Source organism: Varanus komodoensis, unplaced genomic scaffold (assembly GCF_004798865.1).
Source record: "Varanus komodoensis strain SLA01 unplaced genomic scaffold, ASM479886v1 scaffold1, whole genome shotgun sequence".
Taxonomy (NCBI): domain Eukaryota; kingdom Metazoa; phylum Chordata; class Lepidosauria; order Squamata; family Varanidae; genus Varanus; species Varanus komodoensis.
Window position 1 is genome coordinate 17,219,970 of NW_025335268.1, and position 27,695 is coordinate 17,247,664.

General features: G+C 42.8%; 1 protein-coding gene across 3 annotated transcripts; it reads right to left on the bottom strand.

Moving 5' to 3' along the window:
- ABCC10 (ATP binding cassette subfamily C member 10) lies at nucleotides 1-27,572 on the bottom strand. Of its 3 annotated transcripts, none has more exons than XM_044450069.1 (22): nucleotides 27,474-27,572; nucleotides 26,073-26,262; nucleotides 23,849-25,226; nucleotides 22,807-23,034; nucleotides 21,775-21,931; nucleotides 21,089-21,228; nucleotides 20,831-20,910; nucleotides 19,316-19,487; nucleotides 18,179-18,277; nucleotides 17,771-17,960; nucleotides 15,980-16,054; nucleotides 15,016-15,207; nucleotides 12,990-13,122; nucleotides 12,484-12,667; nucleotides 10,016-10,359; nucleotides 9,703-9,872; nucleotides 8,174-8,334; nucleotides 7,121-7,374; nucleotides 6,371-6,516; nucleotides 4,678-4,775; nucleotides 2,817-2,929; nucleotides 1-511 (listed from the first exon to the last, which is right to left on the bottom strand). In XM_044450069.1, exons 2-22 carry the CDS (start codon nucleotides 26,237-26,239, stop codon nucleotides 376-378), a joined length of 4,617 nt encoding a protein of 1,538 aa, XP_044306004.1. In that variant the 5' UTR covers nucleotides 26,240-26,262; nucleotides 27,474-27,572; the 3' UTR covers nucleotides 1-375. The 3 variants fall into 3 exon arrangements, 2 of the variants coding, with proteins under 2 accessions (XP_044306004.1, XP_044306083.1); XM_044450148.1 differs by lacking the exon at nucleotides 27,474-27,572 and adding an exon at nucleotides 26,938-27,238; XR_006416615.1 differs by lacking the exon at nucleotides 4,678-4,775 and having other exon boundaries at nucleotides 389-511.
- Between the last annotated feature and the right edge of the window lie 123 nt (nucleotides 27,573-27,695).

Here is a 27,695-nt window from a genome sequence, read left to right on the forward strand (position 1 = left end):
TTTAAAAAAAGCCAGGTATTATATCACTTTTATTTGATGAATCACAGGTCATTTATGGGAAGATCTTAGCTGTTGTGCAAAAGCCACCATTTTCCATGTACAACTACTTTTCAATACAAGAAGGAATACTGTTCTTCATAGATCCAACCCGCTTCAGCTGGAGGTGTGGCAAGAATTTCCTACTGCCACCCTCTGATGTCCCTGGCAGAACATGTTCTATTGCCTGTTCCCAAGTCATAAGCTGGATGCTTGGCCAGGTATGGAGTGCATATTCAGTACACAGCAGGTGGAGGGGAATTCCACTGGGTGGGGGCAAGGGGAAGATTCACAAATGTGAGGTATGAATGGTCAAGTCTGGGAGTCTCGGGAGAGAGGTCACTGCTGCCCACTTTGCAGCAGGTGCTGAAACAAGGAGGCCTGTTTTTGACTGAGCACGGCAGGGAAATCAAACTCAGCCACCTTCCCAGCATGCATCACCAGCACTCGGTCTGAGTCCAGGATGGTGTTCAACCTGGTAAGGAAAAAGCACAGCAGCACAAGTCCTGTAAGCTTCGGCTTGTGGACAGACCAGAAAGCTACCCTCTCTTTGATGACAGTACTCTGACAGACGGTGAAGAAGCTACATAGGAGTAGCTCCTTTTAAGCAACTGCCACAATTCCAAAAGCTTAACAATGTCAGAAAAGGCTGCTAAATCTGATTAAAGACCTGGGTAGTCTAGATGGGCTACAAAGATGCCCCAGAGGGAAGTGCACAAGCAGGATAGGACAATAGCACCCTCCTGCTCTTGTTCCTCAACCAGTATTGAAACCCACTATGCCTCTGATACTGGAAGCAATGTATGGCCAGAATAAGTACTCTGCACTCTGCCAGTGTTTCCCATCTATATGATGGATAATTCCCCCCCCCCCCGAATATCATTGTGCTTAACTCTTTTCCTTTGTGTTTGTGACACAGTCACAAGGATAATAAAAGGGTGATCTGAATTGTCCTAGTTAGTCTCATTAATGGAAGAGACTCGTAAATGTGTAGGAGAGCAATACACCCTTGCACAGCTTAAGATCCTCTAGGGAAGATCTAATGCCTCAGTACATGATGTGCTAACAAGGAAGAAATATAAATGGTGCCTTCTACACTGTACATTTCAGTTGGTGCTCTTCATTTAACATGCACTGAGATAGTACAATGTATCTGTGTGGATTAAATTAGACTTTTAAAATGTATGAATGTTACAAGTTACTGTTTAATAATTCTCCCTAAGTGAGCAGTCCTGTGCACATTTAGACAGATAGTTGTAGGCCTTTTTTGCCCAAAGATGCGTAGGAATGTACCTTAACTGTATTGTTAGTTTATTAATGTGTTACCTTTACTTAAATCTCTATATGAATACAAACAATAGCTTTGGAATACAACACAAACTTCCTTAGCTTTTAGGCAATACACAGTTGTCACAAAAGGAACACTGGTCTCTCTCTGTCTGCCTAAAATGCTACCTGAGGAGGATGTGTATAAGTATTTCAAAATGTATTAAAATATGAGAACTAAATGAATGAGGGATGTGAGCAGCCTGACAGGTTGGGAACCTCTGGGGTGTGCTTGCATGTCTGAATGGAAGAAGGAGAAAGTTCTTAGGGTGGATTTTGGAGGGATCCTGAAATGAGCATTGTTTTTCATGTGCTTGAAGTGAGGAGAGTGTGGGAGTGAGAGACAGAGAGAACAAGAGTGAGCAAGCAAGCATGCATATGTGTGGGTTGTGGGAGAAGGAAAAAGAAGCAGGGAGAATGAATTGACTCACAGGATGGAGGAAGTGAGTTTGCTTTCTGTTAAGTAGGTTTCGGTTGGTGCTGGACTCAAAGCAGTTGTTTAGTGTGCTGAAGTGCAGATTCCACTTCATTATACTCTGTCTTTTGGGCATCTGATTTGTTCTGTGCTTAACAAAAGATTGCATACGTCTGCACTATACTGACCAGTGATCAAATTACAAGGGTTCAATAACAGTCTTTTAGAAAACTACAGGGACATACTTGGCCTAAATGGAAACAAAAATGACAAAACTGAAGCTGTTGTACTTCAGGCACATCATAAGAAGGCAAGACTCACTGGGGAAGAATCACAGTAGGGATCATTGAAAAGGAAGACCAACCATGAGATAGATTGACTTCATAAAGGAAAGCATCTCTGAGTTGACCTGAGCTTGGCATGGCTGGTGAGGACAGGACATTTGAGGGCATGCATTCACAGGGTTGCCATAAGTTGGAGATGACTTGACAGTATGCAACAACAATATAGAGGGAGACCCTGTGTATTTCATTGGGATCTCTTTTATCTTGCTTCTCAAGATTTCAGCATGAATACTAACAAACATAATGACACACTTCAGATTTGTTGGTAAAAGGCGATGGGATTGTGATGTTCCTGAACCTGCCACCTGCTGTGCTAAGTATCACAGCAAAGAGCATTTTACCAGGTGAATGGGCTGGAAATGGAAGTGTCATACACAAACAAAACTAAGGCAAGATGATTTGTAATAGCTGAATGATCCCCTGTTCATTTCTACTGGAACCAGGTGCAAGAGTTGATGCCAGGAAGTACTTTCTGATGGTTAGGTCCCATAGGGTATGGAATGGGCTTCCCATGGGAGGTGGTTGAGGCCCCATTGGTGAAGGCGTTTAAGGATAGGCTGGACACGCACATGGTAGGCATGTCATGAGTGGAGCTGGCCGGAGCCAAGGCTCAGACTAGATGGCCTGGGGGATCCTAACTCACTCTGTTTCCATGTTTCTAAGAGTAGAGACCAAAGCAGACAACAAAGCTTTACCTGTGAGCAATAGTTAGCACAGTTTTGTCTGCAAATTGCTGGCGAATGGCTTCCTGAAGTAATCGGTCTGTCTTTTGATCCACACTTGCCGTGGCCTCATCAATGCATAGAACCTAAGATTGAGGTAAGAGGGAAAAAGCATTAATCCAATTCAGGAGATGAGTGTAAATGCTATAAATATAATTCTTGGTCTTGCCACAATGTCACACCATGTATCTAATTCCATTCTCTTTTATTGTTTATAACTGAAGTCATCACAATATAGCAAAAATTAACCCACTGTATTACAAAATAAATGAACAAATTAAGCATACATTAGCGAAACTGATTAATAAATCCTGAACTAACAAACTTCAGATGCAATTCTGTGTGTAGTTGAGCCAGTATATTTTCTCTAGAGGAACCTGAGCAGAGTGTGTCCCCACCTGACAAACACTGCAGCCACCAAACAGTCACAAAGACAAGAAGCAGAGGGGGCAGCACTGCAAAGATCTCTCTGCCAGGGTTCTGGTGGGCCAGATAGGTGTAGATAAGGCCAAGCAGAATACAACTTGTGCGGCTGCACAGCATTGCTAGATGGGGTGTGTGTGAACTGCTTTGTACCCTAGAGGAAGCCAAGCAGAGTGAACGTCCCTGCCTGGCATTGCTGGCCCACAACAATAGGTAAGGGTAGTAAAGACAAGGAGATTGTTCCAGCCAAATGACTGGAGTGACCTCCTCCTCTCCTTTGGCCTGAAATGGCAGGTGGGATGGAGCTGGCTGATGATGATCGTTGCTTGCAAGCCTGCTTTACAGGATCAGAAGTGGTCATCCCATGATGCTGCCAGTGTTGGCATCAAGAGCTGCAATGGAGTGGCTGTGCACAGCCCCTCTGACAGCTGCCCCTAGGTGCCACTTCAGCACTCGGGCAGTCTTCACTGGCCTTTGCTCAGAGCTTTTTGGCAAGTTCACTGAGCCTTTGGACTAACACAAAAAATCTGATCCAGGGATGGTTTATAAACTGTACCCAGAACCATGGCTTCCTGAAAGTTATAAACCACCTATTGGGAAGCATTCCCTAGTTTAGGGAATATGTTAAGCCACTTGGACTTATAAAACAAGATGGCTTACATTGTCATGGGAACCAATCTCTGGAGTTGGAAGCAGTGAGGACACCTGAATGTTCTCGATTGCTAAAGCACAATCAAAATGTATGTCCTTCTGAGATGTACATGTCCTCCTTGGGACACCTGCTTTCCCAAGGTGGCTCTTTTCCTACCTGCTTTAAGGCTGCTTGGATTGTTTTTAGTTATTGGGATGGAATGGAAGTGTTTTAAGGGCTCCCTGTGGAGTCTATGCTTTGACTTATTTCAGTACTTAATATATTTTGTATTATTTCTGCAAATAATAAAACAGCTTAAATGAAAGAACCAAACCTTCTTTGACTTTCTGTCAATACTTACTATAAGGAAGATTCATTCTGGCAGAAGGCTTTTCAATTCCAAATTACAGTAGTTTGGTCACTCAGTTGTCTGAATAAATTTCTACTCAAACTCTATTCAGACTTACTTAAACATACAACAGTTGTCTTTTCTCTGTCTTGCATGCATTGTCAATTGATCTTAAGAGGGGATAGTGAGTTCTAGTGTAAATAGTATAGAAGAAAAAACACTTCTCTACACCATACATAAACTCTTTGAAACTAAAATGCCCCAGATGCTATGCCTCATAGAGAAGGCACTCTGACTCTTCAGGATATTTTGCTATTCTTGGGCTCAAGCAACTAGAACTTTCTCGTTCCTGCAGGATGAATCTTCTCTGAGACAAAGAGAGAGCATGACTGTACTATACCAAAAAAACTATGCTTTGTGTGGGCACTCACCTTGGCCTTGGTCAAGAGAGCTCTGGCTAAACAAACAAGCTGTCTCTGTCCCACAGAAAGATTCTTTCCTCTCTCCCCCAGCTCACAATCAAGTCCACCTGCATGGAAGAAGAAAGTGAACTTTAGGCTTTCTGAGTGAATTTCAAAACTTTGCCTCAACATTAGTTCATATGAACTAGATTCTCAAAATAGCAAGGGCTTAGATGTAGGCAAGAAGTGTTAAGAACACCATGTGCTCTCAGTGAGAAACAGACTGGAAGCAGTCTAAATCCTTTCCACTGCTGTAAAGCTGGTATCCCTAACACAGCCCCCCAACCCCAGTGTCATGAGAGTCTGGCAGGTGCTGCAGCAGTGCCCACCTGTCTGCCTAACATTCTCAACACTACATTGGTTTGTATCTTGGGTGGGGGGAGCTGCACTCCTGAAAGCCAGTTGGTGCAACAGAACACCCATCCACTTCTCAAAGGTGCTGTTGCCAGAATGCTCCTCAGCAGGAGGCATTATTCCCCAGCCATTTTCAGAGGTGCTGGGGCTTTTTCTCACATAGAAGTGAATGTATACATTGTGCATAGTGCAAAAAAGGGAAGGGCACCCTCCCAAAAAATGGCTGGTGGAAGAAGAACCTGCTATCCCATCATACGATCCCACAGATTTTATGGAGATGGGGTATGTGTACTCTCTGTCTCTCTCTGTGCATGTGTGTGTGCGTGAGGGAGAACACAAAGAAAACAGAGATGAAACACACACTCACCGTGCTTTGACTGATCATGTCCCATGACTGCTATTTGTTGACTCACCACACTTCTCATGGCAGCAATTTTGCATTCATGCCCATGACATTTCTTAAACAGTCCAAATGCATTGACAGGGCCATAAGGCTAGCAAACCCTGTTTAAAGAATCTTAGTGGGTCCCTTTTAAGAAAAAGCTAAATGAATCTGGGTAATCTCAGTTTTATTTTATGCAGGCAGGAGAACTCTGAGGAGGAAAATGGGGTGGGTGGGAAGATGAAACAAATGAAATGACAGAAGAGAATCAGTAAATGATCAGTTCAGACCTTTGGCAAGGAGTAGGAAAATGTATAGAATGCCAAAATGGATAGAGTACTAGAGCAGACCTCTGCAATCAATCAGTTAAGACTTCTGACAAAAGCAGACTGTCCCTCTACCAGCAGCCTGCTGGACAAGGAAGAAGAGATAGAGGAAAGAAGAGTACTGGCAAGAAGAGGGAACAGGTGGCCCTATTTATTCTCAGCTTCATCCAAACCCAGTACCAGCATGGGATTCCTGATATAATACCCATAAAAAGAATGAGGAAAAAAATGCCCCACCTGAATCTACAGCAATTTTTACTAGGGTTCAACAATCTCTACCTCTGTGGGTATTAGTGCACTTTCTGTTTATTAGAATCATAGTAGAATTGGAAGGGGCCATGAAGGCCATTGGGTCAAACCCCCTGCTGTTGCAGGACACCAAGTTACACCAGTTTCTTTTCTAATGTCTCTAGTGTGGGAGAGCCCACCACCTCTCTAGGCAGCTGGTTCCACTGTCGTATTGCTCTGACATTACTTTGACCAATATTCAAAACAATCACATCCTAATGGATTCCTTGCTGGGCTTTTGGTATCTTTTTCATTCCATCATTTCCTTCCTCCAACAAGTAGTTCTTTTCCCTTCTCCAGACTACAGACTCACCCATCTCTGTAATCACGGCCTGCAAGTGGCACTGTTCCAGGACATGGTGCAAGTCAGCATCTGTGTGTTGCCCCTGAGGGTCCAGATTCTCACGGATTGTCCCACTAAACAAAAAGGGGTCTTGGGGGATTATGGCTAATCTAGACCTAAAGGAGAGCACAGAAGAAAGCTTGTTTGGAGAAAGTCCAGAGGAAAACAAGAATGATGAGCATGCAGTTGACACCCCGAAAGAACCCCATCTCATCTCATTAAATGAACTTTTCAGGCTGTTACATAAGGGATTAGAGAACACAGGCGCTATTGTTCACATGCCGAGTAACATTTAAGTGGTTCAATCTGCCATTACAAGGTTAATCAAGAAATAACTATTACTAATCCTTTGATAGTGACCAGGGCCAAATAAGCTGTGGCACCCATACTGCCAGGTTGCCAATACAGCCATTTGGGAGTTGTCATGTTGTATAAACCTTGTGAGCATGGGTTATGCAAGGTTAAAACAGGCCATGGGTTAGGGGAGGGTAGTTTAAACTTCCTATAACCTATGCTCACTAGGTTTTGACAATCCAACCTCCGAGCGTGGGCTGTGTATTCAAAATGCACAGGAGGCTTGCCATGGCTCAGATAATCCACAGAGGGCTGTATCATGCAACCAGCCCAAATGCTATACTCCAGCAATGGCTAGAATTAAAAGACGGTTCTCAGCTACACCCCTACTGCTGTATGCCACTATATTTGTTGAATATTACCTACCTCAGCTGTTTCAAGCCTACAGAATGGATATCAGTATTGTCCAGGAAAATTCGGCCAGCGCTCAATTCCACCATACGGAAAAGGGCCAAAAAGAGAGTGGACTTTCCAGATCCAGTCCGCCCAACTATCCCAATTTTCTCGCCAGGATAGATGGTGAAGGTCACCCCATCCAAAGCATTGGGGAGTTCAGGCCGATAGGCCAGTACCACTTGTTGGAACTCTATGTGACCCTGACTTGGCCAATCAGGTGCAACCTTGAAAGGAGAAAATGTGGTCAGCAATAATGAACAGCAATCCTTCCAACAACTTCCTATTGCAGGCCCTTTTTGATCTGTCATTTCCATAATTACTATAGAGGAAGCAGGGTGAATCCCAACATCCCAGTGCAACAGTGCATACTGCCATCTCAGTTGCAAACATGATCCTTTAAGGGGTCCAGGATGAGTGATGGGGCAAAAGACTGCTGAACTTTCCCACACAATGTTGTCACTAATGTTTTTGTCTGCCAATATATGAGACCTGCTGTTGGGTTCAGTGATGATGGCACAGGCTACTTTCCCTCAATGGATCTCCGGTAAGATTCTCTAGCTATGCAAGTGACGTGATATTCCACATGAAATACACATCAGTTGCCAAGAGATAAACCAGACATCTTTCTACTTTCTCCTTTCTTCCTTTTTCAAAGCACTCCCTGGGACTGTTAGATAACTGAACCAGGAGAGAAGAAATGACTATGTAGGTTAGGTGGCATCAAAATACTCTGTTGCCCTGGCAAAAGTAGGAAGTATATGGCAGGCAGGCTTGACTTGGTCCTTTTTTCAGGGACCGCTGGGTGAATTTGCCTTCTTTCTAGATTGCTCTTCTCCACTGAAGGACAAGACACAACTTGCACTGTTATTTTAAATATCACTGTATACCTAGATACAAATGGGCAATGAAAGCAGTCTGTGCACATGAATTATGTGGAATCACATGCTTTGCTTAGGCATATCTGATCATCCAGATGAGCAATGTATTCACATACTCATAAGAGTCATGGCAAGGCAGCCTTACCTGGATCAGCTCTTCTTGAGGTTCTATGGGAATCTCTGTTGCATATTCCTCTGTCCGTTCCACACTCACCATCATGGTCTCGGTATGGGTGAAACTAGCGATGAGTCCAGACAGCAAGTTTGTGACTGACAGGGCATAAGAAAGGGCCAGGCCCACAAGACCTGAAAGGGCAGAAAGGACATTATCAAAAACCATTAGGCAAAGAAGGCAAAAAATGACAACTCTGCTACAAACAAGATGAAAGAAAACACTAGTGGAGATGGTCAAGCTCCAAGGTAGGAAAAAAGAGTGGACAAAAGAGGGATACCAACATGTTAAGAAAAGCATCCCTTGGCAAGAACCAAGGGGTGAATTTCTCTTGTACATTCAAGGTCTGGCTAGCATCACAATGAATTTTTAGAATACATAAGACCTGGCTAATGATTCTTTTCTCTCTTCTTGCTACTTGTCAAGAAGCCTGAACCACTCAACTTCATCTAGCCAATACAGGGTTCCCACGGGCCCTCCAAAATTTCATTTTCTTTTTTCTCTTTTATTTTCTCCCTTTTAAAAATATGCATACATAAGTGGATACAATTGTCAAGCTATAGAGGCTTCAGCAAAAGCATACCAAATATGAATTTGGAATCTACATCGCACCTGATCAGATCATTGAGATTATTATAAGGATCTCAATCCACTGCATCATAACAGCTGACTTTTTCTCCTTCCAATTTTGTAATATCAGCCCTTTAGCTGTCAAAAGCATGCAGAAAAACCATTTCCCTTTCCATGTTAATGCCCATAAAGCAGGTAAATAATTTAGAAGAACACATAGTGAACATTAAAGACTGTTTCAGTAAATGGATTAGATAAAAGAAGCAGCCACTGGTCACTGTTTAAACATATGTTTACAAGAAGCAATCAGCTGCAATAAGTTATTTCAATTCAGTTCAAGAAAGATTGCAGTTTCCAGCAGACATGAAATAAAAGTTTTTGTTGATTCAAGCAGGTAGACACCAAAGAGGGAAGTCATTGGTGGTGCCCATAACAGTTTCTTAAATTCTCAAATGTGCCTACAGATCCAAAAAGATCAGGGTTCCCTGACCTAACACTTCCTACAGATGTTTTGGACAAGTTTGGTATTGCCTCTTTTTTGTTGTATTTTACCATTTGCATTATATTGTTCTCTGCAAGAGTTCAGCTAAAACATTGGTCTTCAACTAGATCAGTCCTGACCATAGGCAGGCTGCGGTATTTCCCCCACTCCAATTTTGAATAATGCTGTTGCAGGCATATGAAAACGTAGTATAAAATAATTGCAAATGTATCATGTATTGCATGATGGTGTTAAAAGCAAGTCCTGGGACTACTAGACTATTCTCTAGTTCCTTTCTAATCGTCCAGTTCTGTGAGGTGGCAGAAGCCCAGGATCCACATTTGAGTATGTTGGAAGGAACAAGCATTCTGAGACAGAGGGAAGAGATTAGTGGAAAAAGATGGCTAAAGATGAAGAGGCCTCCTTCAGAACCCATTGCCCAACGGCTCACCTGGGTCTCCCATTTTCCTCTGGTGCTGGATGATGGCAATGCCTGCAATAGCGGTAACTACAGCAACTCCAATCATCTGCAGCCGTATGTCCAACCACTGCATGGCAGTGTTGCTGGCAAAACGGCAGCGCTGGTTCAGCTCCAATCGCTGAAGGTTTTCCATCTCAAACCTAGACTGGATACAGCCCAGAGGTTAATATTAGAACTAGTCCTCTTGTTTTTCTCACTGCCTCTTTTATTAGCAGTCACAATACTGATCCCTTGTCAGCCTTCAGTATCTTCAGCACTTTCCTGGCTGAATAGCAAAACTTACCTGCCAGTGGCCCTGGTTGCTCGGATAATGCTGAGGCCTGTCAACGTCTCAGAAAAATGTGTGTAGATGGGAGACAGGGTGAGACTATAGAAGCGCTTGAGTTCACGAGATGTGTGCCGATAATAGCGTTGAATGGAGTAGTAGATGGCTGCTAAGGGCAATAGGATTGGGCCAATCCAAGGCAACCCATAGGTGATCATGACCAGCATGCCCAGCAGCCCGAAGACATTTGCCAGGAAGATGTTGAGAGTGAAAGGCAGGCTATCATCCACACAGTACAGGTCTGAGGAAAAGCGATTAAGGATACGGCCTGTTGGTGTGCTGTCGAAGAAAGCCATTGTGGCCTGGCAAGAGAGGAACAAGAATTTGAAGAATCGTGTTAGCTTACTATTTCACACATTACCACTACAGAGTTACCAATGTCAGAAAAAAATGTATTTTGCCATTTTATTTTCTGCTTTGTTGTTTCTTTGTTTTGTCCCTGAGAGATACATAGCTAGGGAACTTCTTTAATTAGACAAGACTAATTATGCTATGAATGAGACCACAGTAGGCTTGGTACCAAAACTGGACCTGAAGTTGTGGTGATACAGATATAGCTGACATAATTACTGTAAGCACCAATGACATTGAAGTATGTACACAGGCTGGATAACCAAAGGTGTCAAGTCCAGTAGCTTGGGCTGTATCATCCAACTAGAATTCTGGAGGGAAACGGGCAGCCTAGAAGGAGTGTGCCATGAAGTCCGGCTTTTTTCTAGCACTGGTATTGATGTGAAAAGGAGTGTTAATCCTGACTTTGCTTATTCTGCAAGCTCCTTTGGTGCAGGTACTTTGGATAGCTGTGGCTGTATGTCTGTATCGATATCAATAAGGATCCTGTGATTTTTGCTTGTTTTGCAACTGATGAAAACTCAGGAGACTTATCCTTGTTCCTGTTAGGTATCTCCAAAAGAAACATCAAATGAACAATCAAATGAACAAAAACCATTCCTTGGCACTCAAACAAATTTAGCTAGGAGCGTTACAAGTAACTTCTGTCCAGAAGCTGGAGGCATGACAAGGGCATTATGAAAGACCATTTGTACCAAGCTCAATACCAGCCTGGAAGATTCTGTCATCAAAGATATGGCCACCTCTGAGGAGATGCAGCACATTTTTCTGGAAGATGACCTATCAGTGCTTACAGGATTCACCCAGATAACCTTCTCTCAAACTCAGGAGACAATGTGGTAATTTGTTGATGCAAAAAGAGTATGTGTGAAAAAGTTAACCTTTGAGCAACAGGCCCAAAAGGGCTTTCACAGGCTGAGAAATTGATACACCACAAATAGACAAAAACGCAAATAAACTATCAAAAATGTGAGAAGAAAGAACAACAAGAAATGTAGGGAGAGAGAAAACTCATTTGTTGTCCTTTCCCCCTCTTGTCTAGAGTGAAGTGTTCATGAAGCTACTTCTGTAGCAGTCAAAGAACTTGAGCAGAATGACAGGGACCGTGGCCCTTGATTGTAGAACTGGAGGGCGGTGGAACTTTTGCCAAAACTTTAGCCTAGCTACGCAAGTTTCCCAAATAAAGCTTCGTGCAGGCACAGACCAACCTGTGAGACTGCTTAAATGACTATCTGAAAAACTACAGCTATAGGTAAGCAGCTTGTTATATTTATGATTTCATTTTACTGTATTTGTACAGGTGCCCAATAACACAAAGCAGTCCCAGTATGAAAATTTTATGACACAAATCAACGTTTCTTTTAACCAATTTGTTTCATCAAATATATATAGCCTTTCTGTCAGTTTTGTATCTTTCTGTGACTAACCAAGTCAAAGATGTCTTGATTTGTTGCAAGCTGGTGCACGGACAGGTACAAATGCAACCTCAAATCCAACCCTGGGAGGGAAGCAGCCTGACCTTGTCATATAAGCTATGAAGGCAGAACAGGGAAAGAATGCTGGGCCCATGGGACACTATTTCTGTGCTCTGCTCTTCGTTTCCATGCAAGCACAAAACAGCAAACAAAAAAAGGAATGCCCAATACAAACAGGCCAAAGTAAGATCTGACAGTTACTGGGCAGACAGCAGCAGTTTACTTTTTCAGGTGAAAATGAAATGCCTACATAAATAATCTTATTTGAGAAATGATCAAATTGCTTCCTCATTTACATAGGAAAAAAGCTCTTTTAACTCAATATATTAAACTCAATATTTCTGACAGAAGCACTGACTCATTTTGGAGACAAACTGTTAGGGCTGAAAGCATGTTATTCATATTATTTCACAGTAATCTATTTATCGGATATAAGAAATTTGCTTTTTCATTTAAAAATAAAATATTTAAAATGTTAAAAAAGACATGTGGAAGTTTGCTTTAATTAATTAAAAAACAATTATTTTTATTCATCCTTATTGCTCCTCTTCCCCAGTAGTGCTCTCAGGCCCCAGTACTGTCCTTTCCAACAGACTTTACCTTTGTCACTCTTGTAAGCAGCCTATTGTGAATGACAGTAGCAGCGTGGATAGTGCCATAGGCAAAGAAGAAGGCTCGTAGAATGGTGAAGAGTGAATTTGCCCCAGCAATGCAGCCATAGACAGTGAGGTAGAAGTTCACATCCAAAGTGCCATTTGAAGGGATGGAGGCCAATATTGGAGAACTGGGAAGGAGACAAACCAGATCAGTCAGACCAGGCAGTTCACCAGGTTAGCCCTTTTTCTAGGACCTCTTCCAGGAGTTGTGCCAAGTCAATAGCTCTCATGGTGTCAAGTGAGGAGGCTACTCTAGGAAGGCTTGAGAAAGGACCTCCCTCCTTCCCTCCCTCCCTCCCTCCCTCCCTCCCTCCCACTGTGTTAACCACCAATACCTCTCACTCAGCACAATACAGAAGGCCATGTGCTCTGCCCATGCCTTGTTAACAGTGTGTGGTTCAAACACACAATCTCCCATTTTAGTGAACCTCATAGCTTGTGGTGACATACATGAGTCCCCCATGGGAGAAGAGCAGCAGCTGTGAGGAAGGTAAAACTGACAGGTTGCTGACAGAAGTAGTTTCTGTATGCGGTAGGTTGGAGATCCAGTTAGACAACCACCAATCGGAGACATTCCTAGAAGCTGCAGAAGTACATAAGTATCAGCAAGTGAGATTTAATTTCCCTGGTCAAACAGAGGTTAGTTAAGGGCCCGCTCATACAAGTTTCCCATACATTTTAACGTTATAAAAGACCTTATAAAATGCCCTACAAATGATTAGAATAAGTACTCAACAGAATGTGCTCAACTTTTTTTTCTACATGAAAAATGAGGGGGATAGTAATCTGATGCTGACTTCTCCACAGTAAACATGGTCATGTGAAGAAATCTTTTGCCATCTTACTTGAAAGAATCTTGGACGGGCTTTTTGCATGCCAGAGGAGAAGATCAAAAGCACAACAATTCACCCTTCTTTTATGCTCTTTACTACCCACACCCAGAACATCTACTTTTCTAGAGACTTCATTCTATGTCTTACATTTCCCAAGACTCAGAACTCACACTTTCCTACAGGTTCTGGAAAACACATCTCCTTGGGAAGATTTTAGACAATGGAAGGGCATTTCAAAGTCAATGAGACAATAGAGAAAAAGTCCTAGCTCATGTCACCACAATGTACTTCCCAATTATCTGAAATGATGGTCTGATCCTGGCTTATTCTCACTAACCATAATGTAATCAAACCACTGTTCCCCACTTTAGATGCTGCTGCTGCTCAGTTTTGAACTAAATGGGAATGCATTTGATAAACTCTGGCACATGAAAGAGGAGGACAGGTCTGAGGCTCATGCAGGTTCATTCATGTAGCATGAAACCACGGTTTCCAGTTATGTCTGGGCAGACCATAGAAGGTCTCACAGGAAAAGGACAACTGTGCTAAGTGACATCTCAGTCCCTCCACACTGAAGTCCCTATTTAATTATATCTATATCCCATCTTTTTCTTCTTGCAAGGAACCCAAGGCAGTTCATATGGTCATTGTCCTCTCATAGATCATGCTGAGAGTCAGTAATTGGCCTAAAGCAGGGGTCTTCAAACTTTTTGAACAGGGGGCCAGTTGACAGCGGTGGCTGCGGGCTGCCAAGGCGGTGTTAGCGGGGAGGCGCAGGCCAGTGCGGGGGGCGGGGCGAGGTGCCAGCTTGCTCATGAGGAGATCTTTCCTGAGCAAGTCCAAAATGATCTCCCTGTGAGCAAGCTGCTGCCAGGCAAGGCACCGCCTTGTTCACAAGATTGTTTTCTCCCAGCGTTTCCAAAACCTCCTTGCCAGCAAGCCACGCGTGCACCCAGTGAGTGCAAAACCTGTGGGGCAGGCCATTTAAAAGGTCATGGCGGGCCCGATCCAGCCCGTGGGCCTTAGTTTGAGGACCCATGGCCTAAAGTAACTGTCTGAGCTTTATGGCTGAGCGGGGACTAAAACCAAGACCTTCTAAGTCCCAGTCTAGCACTCTAATCACTGCACCACACTGGCTTTCTACTTCTATCCGATTTTCTGTATTTATAACAGAACCAACCAATAAATCTGTGAGGTGTGGTGGTTAGAATGTTGTCCCAAGAGATCTCCATTGTATTCCCCTCTCAGCCATGAAGTTAACTGGGTGGCTTTTGGTCACTGACTCTCAGCCTAACCTCCCTCACAACATCATTGTGAGGATAAAATGAAGAGGAACAAGAAGATAATGCAAGCAAACTTGGGCTGGGTTCTTTGCAAAAGGAAAGAATGAGGGGTATAAAGGTAATAATAAAATAAAAAGAAGTATATTTTTGCTGCTATAAGGGCTATTTTTTTACAGGAAGCTGCAAACTAAGAATCTCAAGATTTTTTTTAGCTTGTGGGTTTCGTATTAGTTTCCATAATCTATGCAATGTGACAATGCAGATTTCCTTAGCTCCTGTAAATTAGGCCATTTGTTTTAACAGGATGCAGGAACCTAAGAACAAGGGAAGATGTGGACAGGAAAGGAAGTGATAATTTACCTTGCATCAGCAGCAGGGAGAGGAGGATAGACAATGCTAGGCAACTGCCAACTGCCAGCCAGTAAGCCCTGTAGACCTGAAAAGCTACAGCCCCTTCTTTCTTTTCCTCCTCCTGCTTGAGGATAGAGTTAGCTTGGTTTGGTTCTTCTTCCTCAGGCTCCACATCTTCTTCTTGGCTAAATTCATTTTGCACTTCGAAGACAGAACAAACCCTTTATTTATTTATTTAATTTAGAAAGCTTCTGTGCCGCCCCATTTGCCGAAGCCTCGGGATGGCTTACAAGAATAAATAAATAATAACAATATAAAACAATATAATTGGAGACGTCCTGGCCAGTTGCAGGATTCAAGAAGAACTAATACCCTACAGTTCCCACAATCCCTCTAAAATCTCACCCCTCTTTTATAGCACAACCCAAGCTAAATGCATCCTTGAATGTAGATCCCAAGCAAAATGTTCCCTAATGTTTCCTGCTCGAGGAACATGATCCATCCACCTCTAAGGACAACCAACCTAACTAGTCACTACTCTACTGACTGCTACTAACCAGGACTCTCTGCACCATTTTTAGTTCATTGGTTATCATTGCATACTACATTTTCTGAGCATTTAAGCCATAATACTTTGCTTCTGTAAAAATGTGGTACCCCTCTGGAAACATAAGAACCTAAGAAAAGCCATAATGGATTAGAGCAAAGGTCCATCTAGTTCAGCACTCCATACACACAACAGCAAACCAATTGCTGTATGTAGGCATGCCACCTCAGATAAAAGAAGTAGCACAGAGCCAACAAGGCGAATAGCCACTGATTTCCAAACAAGTTCACTCTTCACTATGACCCACTAATCCTGATGGGGAGCCAAATGGCAAACAAAGACTTGCCATAAATATTTTGTCTAACTGCCATGGATCCAACATAGCTACACCTACACCCATGCCATCCTGAAACACTCAATACTTACTGCTGTCCTTTCTCTTGTTCACCTTACTAAGCTTAGGAACAGCTTCCACCAACGGCAGAATCTCTGTTGGGGTGCCTAGAAAAAAAATAAGAGCAGGGTCCATGCATGTTGAACAGAAGCTAAAATATGCCAGCTGCAGTATTTGAGGCTCCAGACTTTGACTAACAGCCACACTTGCAAACAGAAGCATTCTGTTGGTTCATGAAAGAGCCTGTGATTCAACAGATGTTCCTGCAGCCAGATGGCAACAGCTCTCATGACATTTCAGAGGGTCTCCCAATCCTTCACATGAATTTCTTAAGAAAGCATGTGGGACTGCAGGGGTGATTGATAAAAGTTGTCTCTGTGCCCCACACTGAGTACAGAATGCCTGGCCCATAGAACTAATCTGGCCTGCACAGGCTCGTATCACTTTATTGGGCCCCATTCCCTCAAGGCTCCAAACCTGCTCCTTCAGAAGTCTGCTGGGGTTAGGGAAGAGACAGGAGAGCATACCTCACGGAGTGCTAATCAGTGATTGGGGGGGTGGGGGGGAGGATTCCATCACGCTGCTTTGCTGTATGCAGGCTTTCCCATTCAGGAAACTGCAACACACAGCAAAGCTAAGCCTGCCAAGGAGCAGGAGCAATGGGGACCTGGTTGCCTCTGCTTCACCCATCCTGCTTCCCTCCCCTGTTGCAAGAAAGAGGCAGACCAAACCGGAGCAGGTAACTGAGCCCCTCTTGCTCTTCCATTAGAACAGTGATTCCAAACTTGGAGTATGCGTATCCCCAGGGGTACAATCAAGGATACTTAGGTGTAGATGAAAAAGATTGAATAATGCCAAAAAACTCTTCTGAGTTTTGAATGCGAATACATATGCACTGTCTGTTCACCTTATTATTCCATTGTGTTTTAATCCCTTTATTGGGCTATTTATTTACAGTAGCAACATATAAATTTGAAATAACAGCAACTATATTAATTACACACATTTAGCTAATATCAAGGGTATAGTTTATGGAAATGGACTGCTAAGGGGAACCACTGCATTAGAGGACTAATGGCTTTGCTGTGCCATGGGCTTTCCTAACTGGGAAAGAGCACGAACAACAAAGCAAAGCCAGCCAAGTCCCCTTCACTCTTTTAGAAGAACAAGAGGGACCCATGCAGCTCTGTTTCCTTTGCTCCAGTCCAGTCCTCCATTGTGGGAAGGAGGTGGGGCAGCAACGCCGAGCCTGCTGGGTCCCTGTCACCTCCCCCTTGGTTATGATCCTTATCCCTGCAATAAAATCTCTGGTCAACACTAGCTCATGTAACTCTAGTTGGAAGCCTCATTTGCTCAATCTGCTTAATGATTCCTTAATGATACCATAGCCTAGCAATTCTCCTTAACTTTTCTTTTTCCCCTGCACTACCTCTGCATCTTCCCCTATTCTTTTGGTATATACTTAATATACTACATCCTGATTTAATCCAATTATTTATTTATTATTTATATTATTACATTTGTATCCAAATATTTTATGCATTGCATTTATAATCCAATGAAAGTTCAGCATAGCTTACAAAATAAAAAAAACACCCAAGTAATTTTTAAATAGTAACAAGAAGTTTATGAAAGAAACATCATTAATGAATCAATAATGATAAGATAATATGAACATATGTGAACAACTGCAAATAAAATGAGCAAATAAATACTACCTGCTTGAATGAAAATCGATCTTCCTCACCCTCTAAATTCCAGCTTTGAGAAAGGGAACTCAGGAACCACGTAGAAAGAAAAAAATAGAAAGCATCAGATTATACCTGTATTAAGTATTTTGCCATTATCCATCAGCACTAAGATGTCTGCCTTTTCCAGAAACTCAGTTCTGTGAGTGCAAAGAATCCTAGTCTTGCATCTGAGAATCCCCAGAATGCATTTCTGCATCAGATGATTGGCTACATCTGCATCAACAGCTGCCAGTGGGTCATCAAGAAGGTACAGATCTTTCTCCTAGGAAAAAAGTGATTAAAAAATTAGCTCTTTCCAACCCAGTATTACATAGGACACCTTAAAAAAGAACAAACAATCAAAATATTTCTTTTTTCTTTGAGGCCCTGATCTTATGAGCAGAACATTCTGGTTGCTCAGGAAGATGGAGGCTTTTATGTTCCACCCAGTTTATTTCAGTATACTACCCCCTCCTGCTACTCATTCTGTCCTTGATCTACCTGGTAAACAGCTCTAGCAAGTGCAACTCGAGCTTTTTGTCCCCCGCTGAGGGTCACTCCATTCTCACCCACCTCTGTATGATCACCTGCTGGCAAAATCTAAAAGACAAGCAGATGAAAGGTAATTAAACAGCTGCTGAACAGATGCAGTGAGATGTAGAAAATCACCATCTAAAATTCCTAGATGTTTGATTCACACCTCTAGTCCAGAAGGTCAAACACGATCTACTAGAAGAGCTCTGGATGATTCATAGTAGATTTGTAAAATGTTCAATTCCCAACTTTTGAACAATAGCAAGAACTTAATTTTTTATCCTGTTAAATGAAAAACAAACACTCGGAGGGAAAGCAGGACTAGATTTTAGTGGGAGCTTGCAGAAATTCCTGGACTGATCATGTGCCGTTCCTTAGTTTTTAGAATATGTCTACCTGCTATTTTATACATGGCCTCTGGCTGGTGAACACCTGGGTTCTCAGAAGCCTGCAGTCTGATCTTTCTTGCTGTAGTCCGTCACAGATAAGCAACTATGTGCCATATGTCTGCAAGGGACCTTCACTGTGGCAGCTTCTCAATTATGGAATAGTCTCCCCATTAACTCCTGCCTGGCACCAGCTCTACTATCCTTCTGATGCTAGATCTGCCCTCTATTTAAGACAGCTAAAGTGGTATGTGTTTACATAGGGTTAGCTGTCATTTATTTAAAAAAGGGTGGGTAACCATAACACAGTTCCTTATACCTAAAGGAAATTTGCTTCGTCTACCAAAAAAATTGTCTACCAAAAAAATCACAGTAAGAAAGCATAACAAAAAGTTTAAAACTAAAGGTTCTAGGTACTCAATTTGCCAGAATGCCTAAGTTCTGAAGACTGCTGAAAGATGAAGCAAGAATATAGTTCTGGAAGTCCCCAAAAGCTCAATGGCACTACCAAGCTGCAGGTGGCCCTCTCAATATAAGCAGCTGGTGGCTACATGATTCCAAACCCAATCTACTAAAACATCTTACAGCAAAAGTGCTTTCCATGAATAATTCCTAAAGACACATCATATTGCAAGGTGTAATTACTGAAAGTACTCTAGAGCAATATTGTTCCTAGGGAGTTTGTTGGTGGGATATATTTTCATTATACAGCACTCACATTCAAGTCATCAGAGAGAGCACAGGCCTCTATTACATCCTGGTAAAATCTAGCATCGTATTTCTTCCCAAAGAGGATGTTTTCCCGGATGCTGGTAAACTGGATCCAGGGTTCTTGTGTGGCCAGACCAAATCCTTTCTCCAGATCACAAATGTAAACATGTTCACCGTGACTGCATGCATAAGGGAGACAGGCAGCAGAAGCAGGCAAAGAAAAAAAACTCAGGAATGTCAAAATGCCATCATGATGGTTTTGGAATATGGGTCCTGTCAATAGTTAATTTCTTCAGTGTCTGGTACTTGACCCTTCAGCCACACTGTCTGACAGAGAATTCTTTCTCCTATCTGAAGGCCTGCTATGATTACCCAGTAGTGAGGAAAAAATTTCCCTCTAAGTGGGTCCTGTGAACGGTCTTAGAGTACCTGATGCTTCCAGCATTTGCTGAAGTTCTGCAAGTACAGACCTAATAATTTAATAGGGAATTCTATTTGTAAGCAAGTACAACAATGCATTATTAATTAACCATAGCTGATATTCTTAATGAGAGCTCAACCCTGGATGATTTCAAAAGCCAGGATGGGGCAAAGATACAGAGAGCAAGTGGCTGGTTTCATCAAGTATCTTGTTGACATTCTCTGGCTACACAAGCTGAAAGGTACCCACAACGAGATCAGTGTTGGCACCATCCAGCTCTGCTAAAGCTACTGGATACTGAGGGATCCTTGAGCTTACTGTATTAGTAGCTATGAATTCACTACCATAGTGCTGTACAGTTAGAGCAGCTAGAAATTTAGGATAGTTTTAAATGGGCTGAAGGATATTTTTGTAGTGAGATGCAGTGTACAAATTAATAATATATCCTTGTTTAGTGATCTATTGGTATTCACTTTACCATTTGTTTGTTTGTTTAAAAGATTTGTATGCTGCCTATTGTGCCAAAGCACATCTGGGCAGCTCACAATCATAAGACAAAAACCACAATAAGCCTTAATTACAACAACTATTAAAAATACAATAAAAATAAAATACAAAGCAGAGGTTTAGTGGCATCAATTATTAAAATGTTTTTTTTTAAAGATAGGTCTTTGCCTGGTGCTGAAAAGAGTATAAAGAAGGCGCCAGGCAAATCTCTTTGGGGAGAGTATGCCAATTATTGCTGTTATCCTTTTTCATACTGTACAAACTTGACTTTTAGTGTTTGTTCCTTTAGTCATATTGCCTTGCCTTGCCAGTTATGTTCTATTGCTTGTATCAAGAGTCCCTTATTTTATGGGAAGTCTTATCAATTTACTCCTGTTTCTGCAGCAATCCTACTTTATCAACAAACCATTTAATGCATTTGAATTACAATCATGTGTCTGTGGTCCTTGACCATGGTTCAGCTTTACCCCCTGGGGTGCAAATCACATACCAGATTAGGGCTCTAGTGAGCCCTAATTAAAATTAAGCCTTAGCTCTAGCAAACAACAAGATGGATTCTCAAATATAAGGAGCAAACTGGCATAGACTATTTACCTACTGAGTTCTCCAGTGATAGCTGCAAGCAAAGTACTCTTCCCACATCCAACCTTCCCAACAATGCCAACCAGTGTGCCCTGCAGAGAGAAAGAAGCACCAGCAGTTTCACAGTTTCAGGGGCTAGCTATATCACTTTGTACATGTTGATTCATTCAGAGATGTGCTTATACTCTCAACAAAGCAAATTAACAATCTCCCCTTATTAAGTGCCTTAAGTAATGCAGCTTCCCTGTGCCAGTACTCCTCCTTGCTCACCTTTGGCACTACCAGATCTTGAATAAAGAGCTGCAAGTTTCCTCTGGGTATGAGTGATTCAGTGCTTTCTTGGCTTCCTGGTGCCCATGAAAAAGTGGAATGGTGCATTTCTAAGGCTGAAGATGGATAGAAAGGGCCAGCTGCAACAGAAAAGGATTATAGTCACCAGCAGTTGCATTTAAAAAGTGTATAGAGCATTCTGTTTTGATTTCAGAGACACTGTATACATATTCCCTGTCTAGTAGGTACTTGAGAAGTGAGTGCAAGAAGACCATAGTCAAAAGCAAGACTTAGATATTAGCATCCTCTCAAATCTCAAAGTTTGGAAAAATTAGAACTAAAACAAAAAACAGCAGCTTTAAAGAAAAAATAATACAAAAGTGGAGAAACTCCCAAAAATGGCCCATTAAGGACTTAGCACACATGGCAGCCACAGAATGCCAACTGGAAAGGGAGAATGCAAGGGCAGAAGGATAGAATGGAGCATTCTTGAAGAAGACATGCAGTGCCTCTGAAAGTGAAAGATAAACACCAAGTTCTTTGCTAGATTCTCTGCAGCCAAACAGAATACCAAAGCCATTCCCTCACTGTTTTCACAGCTACTCTCCATTAACCAAAAGGGCATCAATCCTCTTTCTGGTTCTCACCCAACTGCTTCTCTGCTTCACTTCCCTTGGCTGTCCTACCTCTGCTGTAGTAGGCATCCAAATCCTGGTCAGAGAGCTCAAGGAAATGTTGGATTCTATCCAGAGATACTTTGGCTTCCAAGAGCCCATTCAGCACCCAAGGAAAATTATTGAGCGGGAGAATGAGCATCCCAACAAGTGCCAAAGCTGTAAATACCTATGGCAGGGAGAGAAGAATGCATGGGAGGGAAAGCTAGTATTTCAGGCCCAACAAACAGAGCAGCATTTGGATACAGTAGGAAATAATATAAAGGAACTGAATGCAGGTGGCCTTGTAGACCTGGAAGGGTTACACCTGGGCACATGTGCAATGAAAGAAAAAATGCATTTCACTTCAGTGGCACTGGACCTAAATTCTGTGCCCCAAATCATGCATGGTTTGCCCAATCACATATACTGTTGGCCAAAACGTAGATAGGAAAATGATACCAGTTCCTTTGGCTTCCTCTCTCATTGAATGGATCCCATATGAACTTATTGTTAGAATAATCCCTTAACTTCAAAAACTAGTGGCTGGGTTTGCTCTTTTTTCTCTCCTCCCTTTTTGCTTTTGTGTCCTTTATTAGAAACCTGAGAGGAGGGACCTATCTTTTTTATTTTAATTGATCTGTAACTTAACTGGGAGCAAGTAAAATATGTTACATACATACATATTTGAATCAGATGCTCAAACATTAGGAAAATGAGGAGCAGAATCCCCAAAATAGCCCTGCATAGAGTCAAGTACAGACACAGGGGTACAGAATGCTGACTGTCTGTTGGGAGGCAAAGGAAAATTGGAGTGGGTATGAATGAGAGTGAACTAGGAAATGGAAAGATGTGTCTCGAATCCTGAACAAAAGCACTTCCATGGATGACTGGGGACTAGAACTCAGATTGTCTGAGTTCCAGTCCCATGGTCTTAATCACCACAGCACACTGGCTCTGAACTGACCCTGGAACTGTACTAGCCACCAGTGAAGCTGCAGTACCAAAGCAGTCAGTTGTGTAGCTCAGATAAAGAAAGTACCCTGGAATAGCTGCACCTCTTACCTTGGTAGCAGAGAGCTGGTGCCCTAGTAGAACATAAGTGATAAAGATGACAATAGAGACAACAACAGGCAGTGCTGCCCAAAGGTAGACGCATACAGCATCTAAGTACTTTATTGCTTGCAGGCTCTTCAGCTCTCTGGCTCGGCAAGCATGAACTTTGGACCCAAAATGTTGTTCCCAGGTGTAGAACTTGATCACTCGTATGCCACGCAAGAACTCTGTCATTAGCTGTGGGTAGAAGGCAACAGAACAGTCACAGACACATATACGGAGCCATCTAAGTTACTTGTGGAGACACCAGAGATCCTAAGCCATGTTTTCCTCTTGTTGGTTACCATATCAGAGAAACTAGGCTCAGGACACTTACAGGTACATTCCAGTTAGGTAACTGCAGCCAGAAACCCCAATCCTTTCAATGAGTTGTTACACAGAGGGAGAACAATGTGGTGGAGCACATACTTTTTGCACGCAGAAGGTCTCAGTGGCAGATCTAGGAAAGATCTCTGCCTCCGCCCATGGAAATTTATAATGTGCTTTTAAACTGTATTTTGTGTATTATTTTTATTGTATGATTTTTGTATTTGCTTTTGTATCTTAAAAAATAAAATTAAAAAAAATTAAAATAGTGTGCTATATGGATCAACTTTGAGATCTGACCTTCAGTTTGGGTTGCTTTAGCACTGAATTTCCTGCATCAAGCTGGCGGTTGAACAAGGTAGCTGACAAGACCCCCTCCAACTGTATAATTCTATGCACTGATGCAGTATAAAACCATTTAATATGTTAATATCTTGGTTACTGGAATACATTGAGGAGGAAGCTAGCCTTTATCTCTTAGTAAGGCAGCTCTAGGAAGAAGAATACGATTAACCTGTACTGCTGGTTCATTACTACCTGATAAATCATGGAGATCTAGTCATCATTACTGCTGTGTAATATTACGTTTATACTGGAGCCTTAAAGTACTTCAAGCCAAAGTTACAAGAACAATCAGGAGGTAAAAGAGGAGTGAGCTCTGAAATGCTATGTATCTCCATCTCACCTTGACACGAACATCCTTGTGCTTTAGCATCTCCTTGTTGTTCTCCATGATGCGATTTGCAACAACTTTATTAATGGGCACAAGTAGTAGAGCCAAAGCCAATCCTCCCAGGAAGGCTATGCCTACTTGCTGGTACAGGAGATATAGAGTGATGGCAAACTGAACAGGAAGACTCCACAGTTCATGGAAATTGAGGTAGAAGTTGACCAGCCGATCAGTGTCAGTGCTCATAAAGTTGACAATCTCACCTGTGGTGAAGCCAGCCAGGCTACTGCTACTCACATGGAGAGCTTTCTGGTAGATGGCAGAGATGACTGCTGTGCGTACACTAAGCATCATCTTGTTGACTTCATAATTGAATTGGTTACGCAAAATGGCACCCAGGAAGGAACCAGCAAAGAGTCCTAGTGCATACATCACTCCATGGCTCAGAGGTTCCTGGTGTGATTCCATGAAACTGACCAGCAGGTTCAGAAGCAGGGGCCCAGAGAATCCCAAAAGGCTACCAGCCAGTTTGAGAAGGCCCAGGGAGTAGTAGTGTAGCCCAAAAGCTGCATGCAGCACTGACAGGAGACGTACAGACCTCTGAGTAGCATGACATGATGGAACTGAGAATTCAACACCTCCCAGATCACTTTTGCCAAATAATCTATTTGTCGAAGATGTAGTCTCTTCATGCCCTTGGCTGAGAGTTGCCTTTTCCTGCCAACAGGAGCAGAAGTGCTCCCGGACTCTTTCAGCCTGGAGCTGTCGAGGGAGCTGACAGACATCCTGGGGCCGATTAAGCGTGCCCTGGTAGCCATGCTTCATAAGGGGATTCATCCATGCATAGGAAAAACGTGAAAGCCAGCTCTCTCCATCCTCAGTCACTTGTTGACAAATAGGTGCAGAAATCCCTGAGGTCGTGATCAGAGGCTCGTGCTGCCAGGAATCATTGATGGAAGAAAAGTCTTGCCTGTTGGTTATGGGGAAGATGAACCCAATTATACAAAGAAGCAGAGAGACCAACTGCAGGCAGAGGATGGAGAGTCTGAAGATGGTGACAAGTTGAAAGTGCTGACTACCTGTCTCAGCCTGGAAGCGCCACACCAATGTGATAATAAGGGATGGGATTGGAAGGAAGACAAGGATCAGTAGGAGTGCAGGGCCACGGCTGAAACTGTATGGAGACTTGTAGAGAGCAAGTAGTGCCATGCTGTGAGTAAGCCATGCCAGTGTAGCTATGCTACTCGACAGTACTTCTAGGTATAAGAGATCCGATTTCTGTTGCCAGCTGCATGTTAGGATTATGTCAAGGATGGACAAAGCAGCAAGGATAAAGGATGCAGCAATTCTGAATTTCCATCCAGGTCTGTACACAACCAGAGAGTTTAAAGATCTAGTAAGAAGATAAGAGAAAATATTTATTTATTTAAAACTTTTATATGCCATCACCACATGCCTCGGCATCTCAGGACGGCTTATAACACATACAATTAAAAACAATAAAACAACAAATTCCATAAAATATTATATAAAAACAAAAACAAATAAGTGACTGTTATCAATAAAATATTAATTTTTAAAATTTTTAAAATAGCAATTAAAAAGGTTTTAACCTGGCGCCAAAAAGAATATAAACTCAGCACCAGGTGCACTTCTCCAAGGAACGCATTCCATAATTAGAATGAAGTCTCCCCCTTTCTTCCAATGATCCCTTTCTTTTTGTGCTGAAAATCTATAAGCCTCATTGCCTAGCCTCTGAACAATTGTCAAATTGAGTATAGATGGATTCAGGCAAAATACTTGTGCTATTTGCAATTACTGTTTCATTAAATAATAGAAGAAAAGATTCAGCCCTACAAACATGCTTGCAGACATTCCTATGAGCTCTCTCAGCAGTAAAAATGGTTGCATGTACCTTGACCTTAAGCAAGCAAGCATCCTCAGGTTTGTAGAGATAATGCACCTCGATAGTCAGAAAACAAAGAAGGGGAAATCAAAATCAGTGAGCAGTGACAGATAATCAACCTGAGCAATCCTTGACTAGCTATGGGAAAATTGCTCTTATGATGTTAATGTGTTTCATTTGTGACGTGAGACTACCCAAGGAGAGTGCCAAGAAGGGTGATCAGTATGTGCCATCACTTAATTTGACTAGCATATTCTGATCACTGAATTCAGGTACTCTACATATTTTGTGTGAACTAAGTAAAACTTTGCTCATATGACTAGACTAGCATACCTTGGTGTTCCTATATAGCAGGCACTGATTACAGCAAGGATCACGTGAGGAATTATGTTTAAAATTAGCTGGTTGAAGCAGTGGCCAACATTGTTGTGGACCCAAACAGGAAGTGGGTCTGTTGGACTTGTCCCACACAAATCAGCTAAGATATCTTCCATTCTCATCCAGGAGCAACGGTCAAGAGTTCCTAAGGGCAAGCAGAGCAAAACACTGGATCAAGCATATGAAAGAAATTGTTGCCTTAGCCTGAGAATTCTTGTAGATCCAGTTTGTACAATCAAACTCATTATGTGTTAACTATAGGTTGTTTGTAGGAGTGCCAGAGCAAATGTGCATACTGGTTCCCACCTGCTTGCATCTTCAATTAACAATCCAGGCAGCCATTCTGATTTTATCTTGACACCCAAGCTTTTACATGAGTATGAAAACAGAACCAAAATGACTTGATCAGCTTGAGGGCATGTTAAATGGAGAAACTTTTTGTTACACAGCATTTGGGAAGAAAACCAAAAAATGAACATACATTGTAGTGCAATAATAGAACATAGTTCTTTGAATAAAAACTGGATCAAATTTAATTTATACTAGGCCTTTAACTAATTATGTGTGTTGCAGTGTTCTAAAAGTTTGCATGTTATAGCAGGAGTGTGTGTGGGTGTGTATGCAAGCATGCATGCTAGTCATACAGATATGGTGATTATTATTATCAGCACCATTTTTACCATGCACTAATAACTATCCCGCTCAATGTAACACATCTGACACTGGTGACGTGTAGTTAGGTATCAGGAATGGCTATATTGAAAACCCTCCCATGCTCCATGAAGGAGGGCTATTTCTGACCACGGTGACAGAAACATACTTCTGTCGTCCTCAGAAATGGCCTCTTCTTCAGTATTTCTTCACATGTTCATCCCTGAGGCGGGAACCTGCTTTGTGAACTCAGCTGAAGCCCTGCCGTGGAGCGCTGGGAGAAGGACGATCTGCGCGCCTTGCCCGCACCAGCAGAGATCACGTCGGCCTCCCGGCAGCGAGGGGCCAGACTGCTGGCCGACGGCTTTTTCACCCAGCACTCACAGCAAACCCCGGCATTGTACTGTGACTCTACGACCTCCGCTGGCCCGCAAGCCCATGTGAGCGCCAGGCGCCTCTCCTCCGCGAGCGCGACGCCCCCGCGAGCGAGCCTGCACGGCTCACGCGCGGAAAGCCGTCTCTGCGCGGCATCCGCGTACGCCCGAGCGCAACTCGGACGTGCAAAGACAGCGGCAGCCGGCGACCACCCGGCGGCCAATCCGCGCCCGAGGCTCCCCCCTCCCCCGTAGGCGTCATACGCATAGAGCCGGGATAGCATCACCCGAGCCACTTCTCACCATCCAGCCCCTTCCCTTCCGCGGGTACCTGGCACAAGTGTTCGAGTCGGTGCTGCAAAGCCGGTTTCATCCACAGACGTAAAGCATTTCTTCAGTTTATTTGTGAACTGGACTTCCTGGTTCCCTTTGCCGCCACGTTTTGTTCTGCCTTAGAGGGAGCTGCTTGTGGGAGACTTCCAGGACTTTTTTTTTTTTTACAGCCGAGACGCTTCCCTCGCCTTTCCAAAGTGAGGTAGAATTAAAAAAAAAA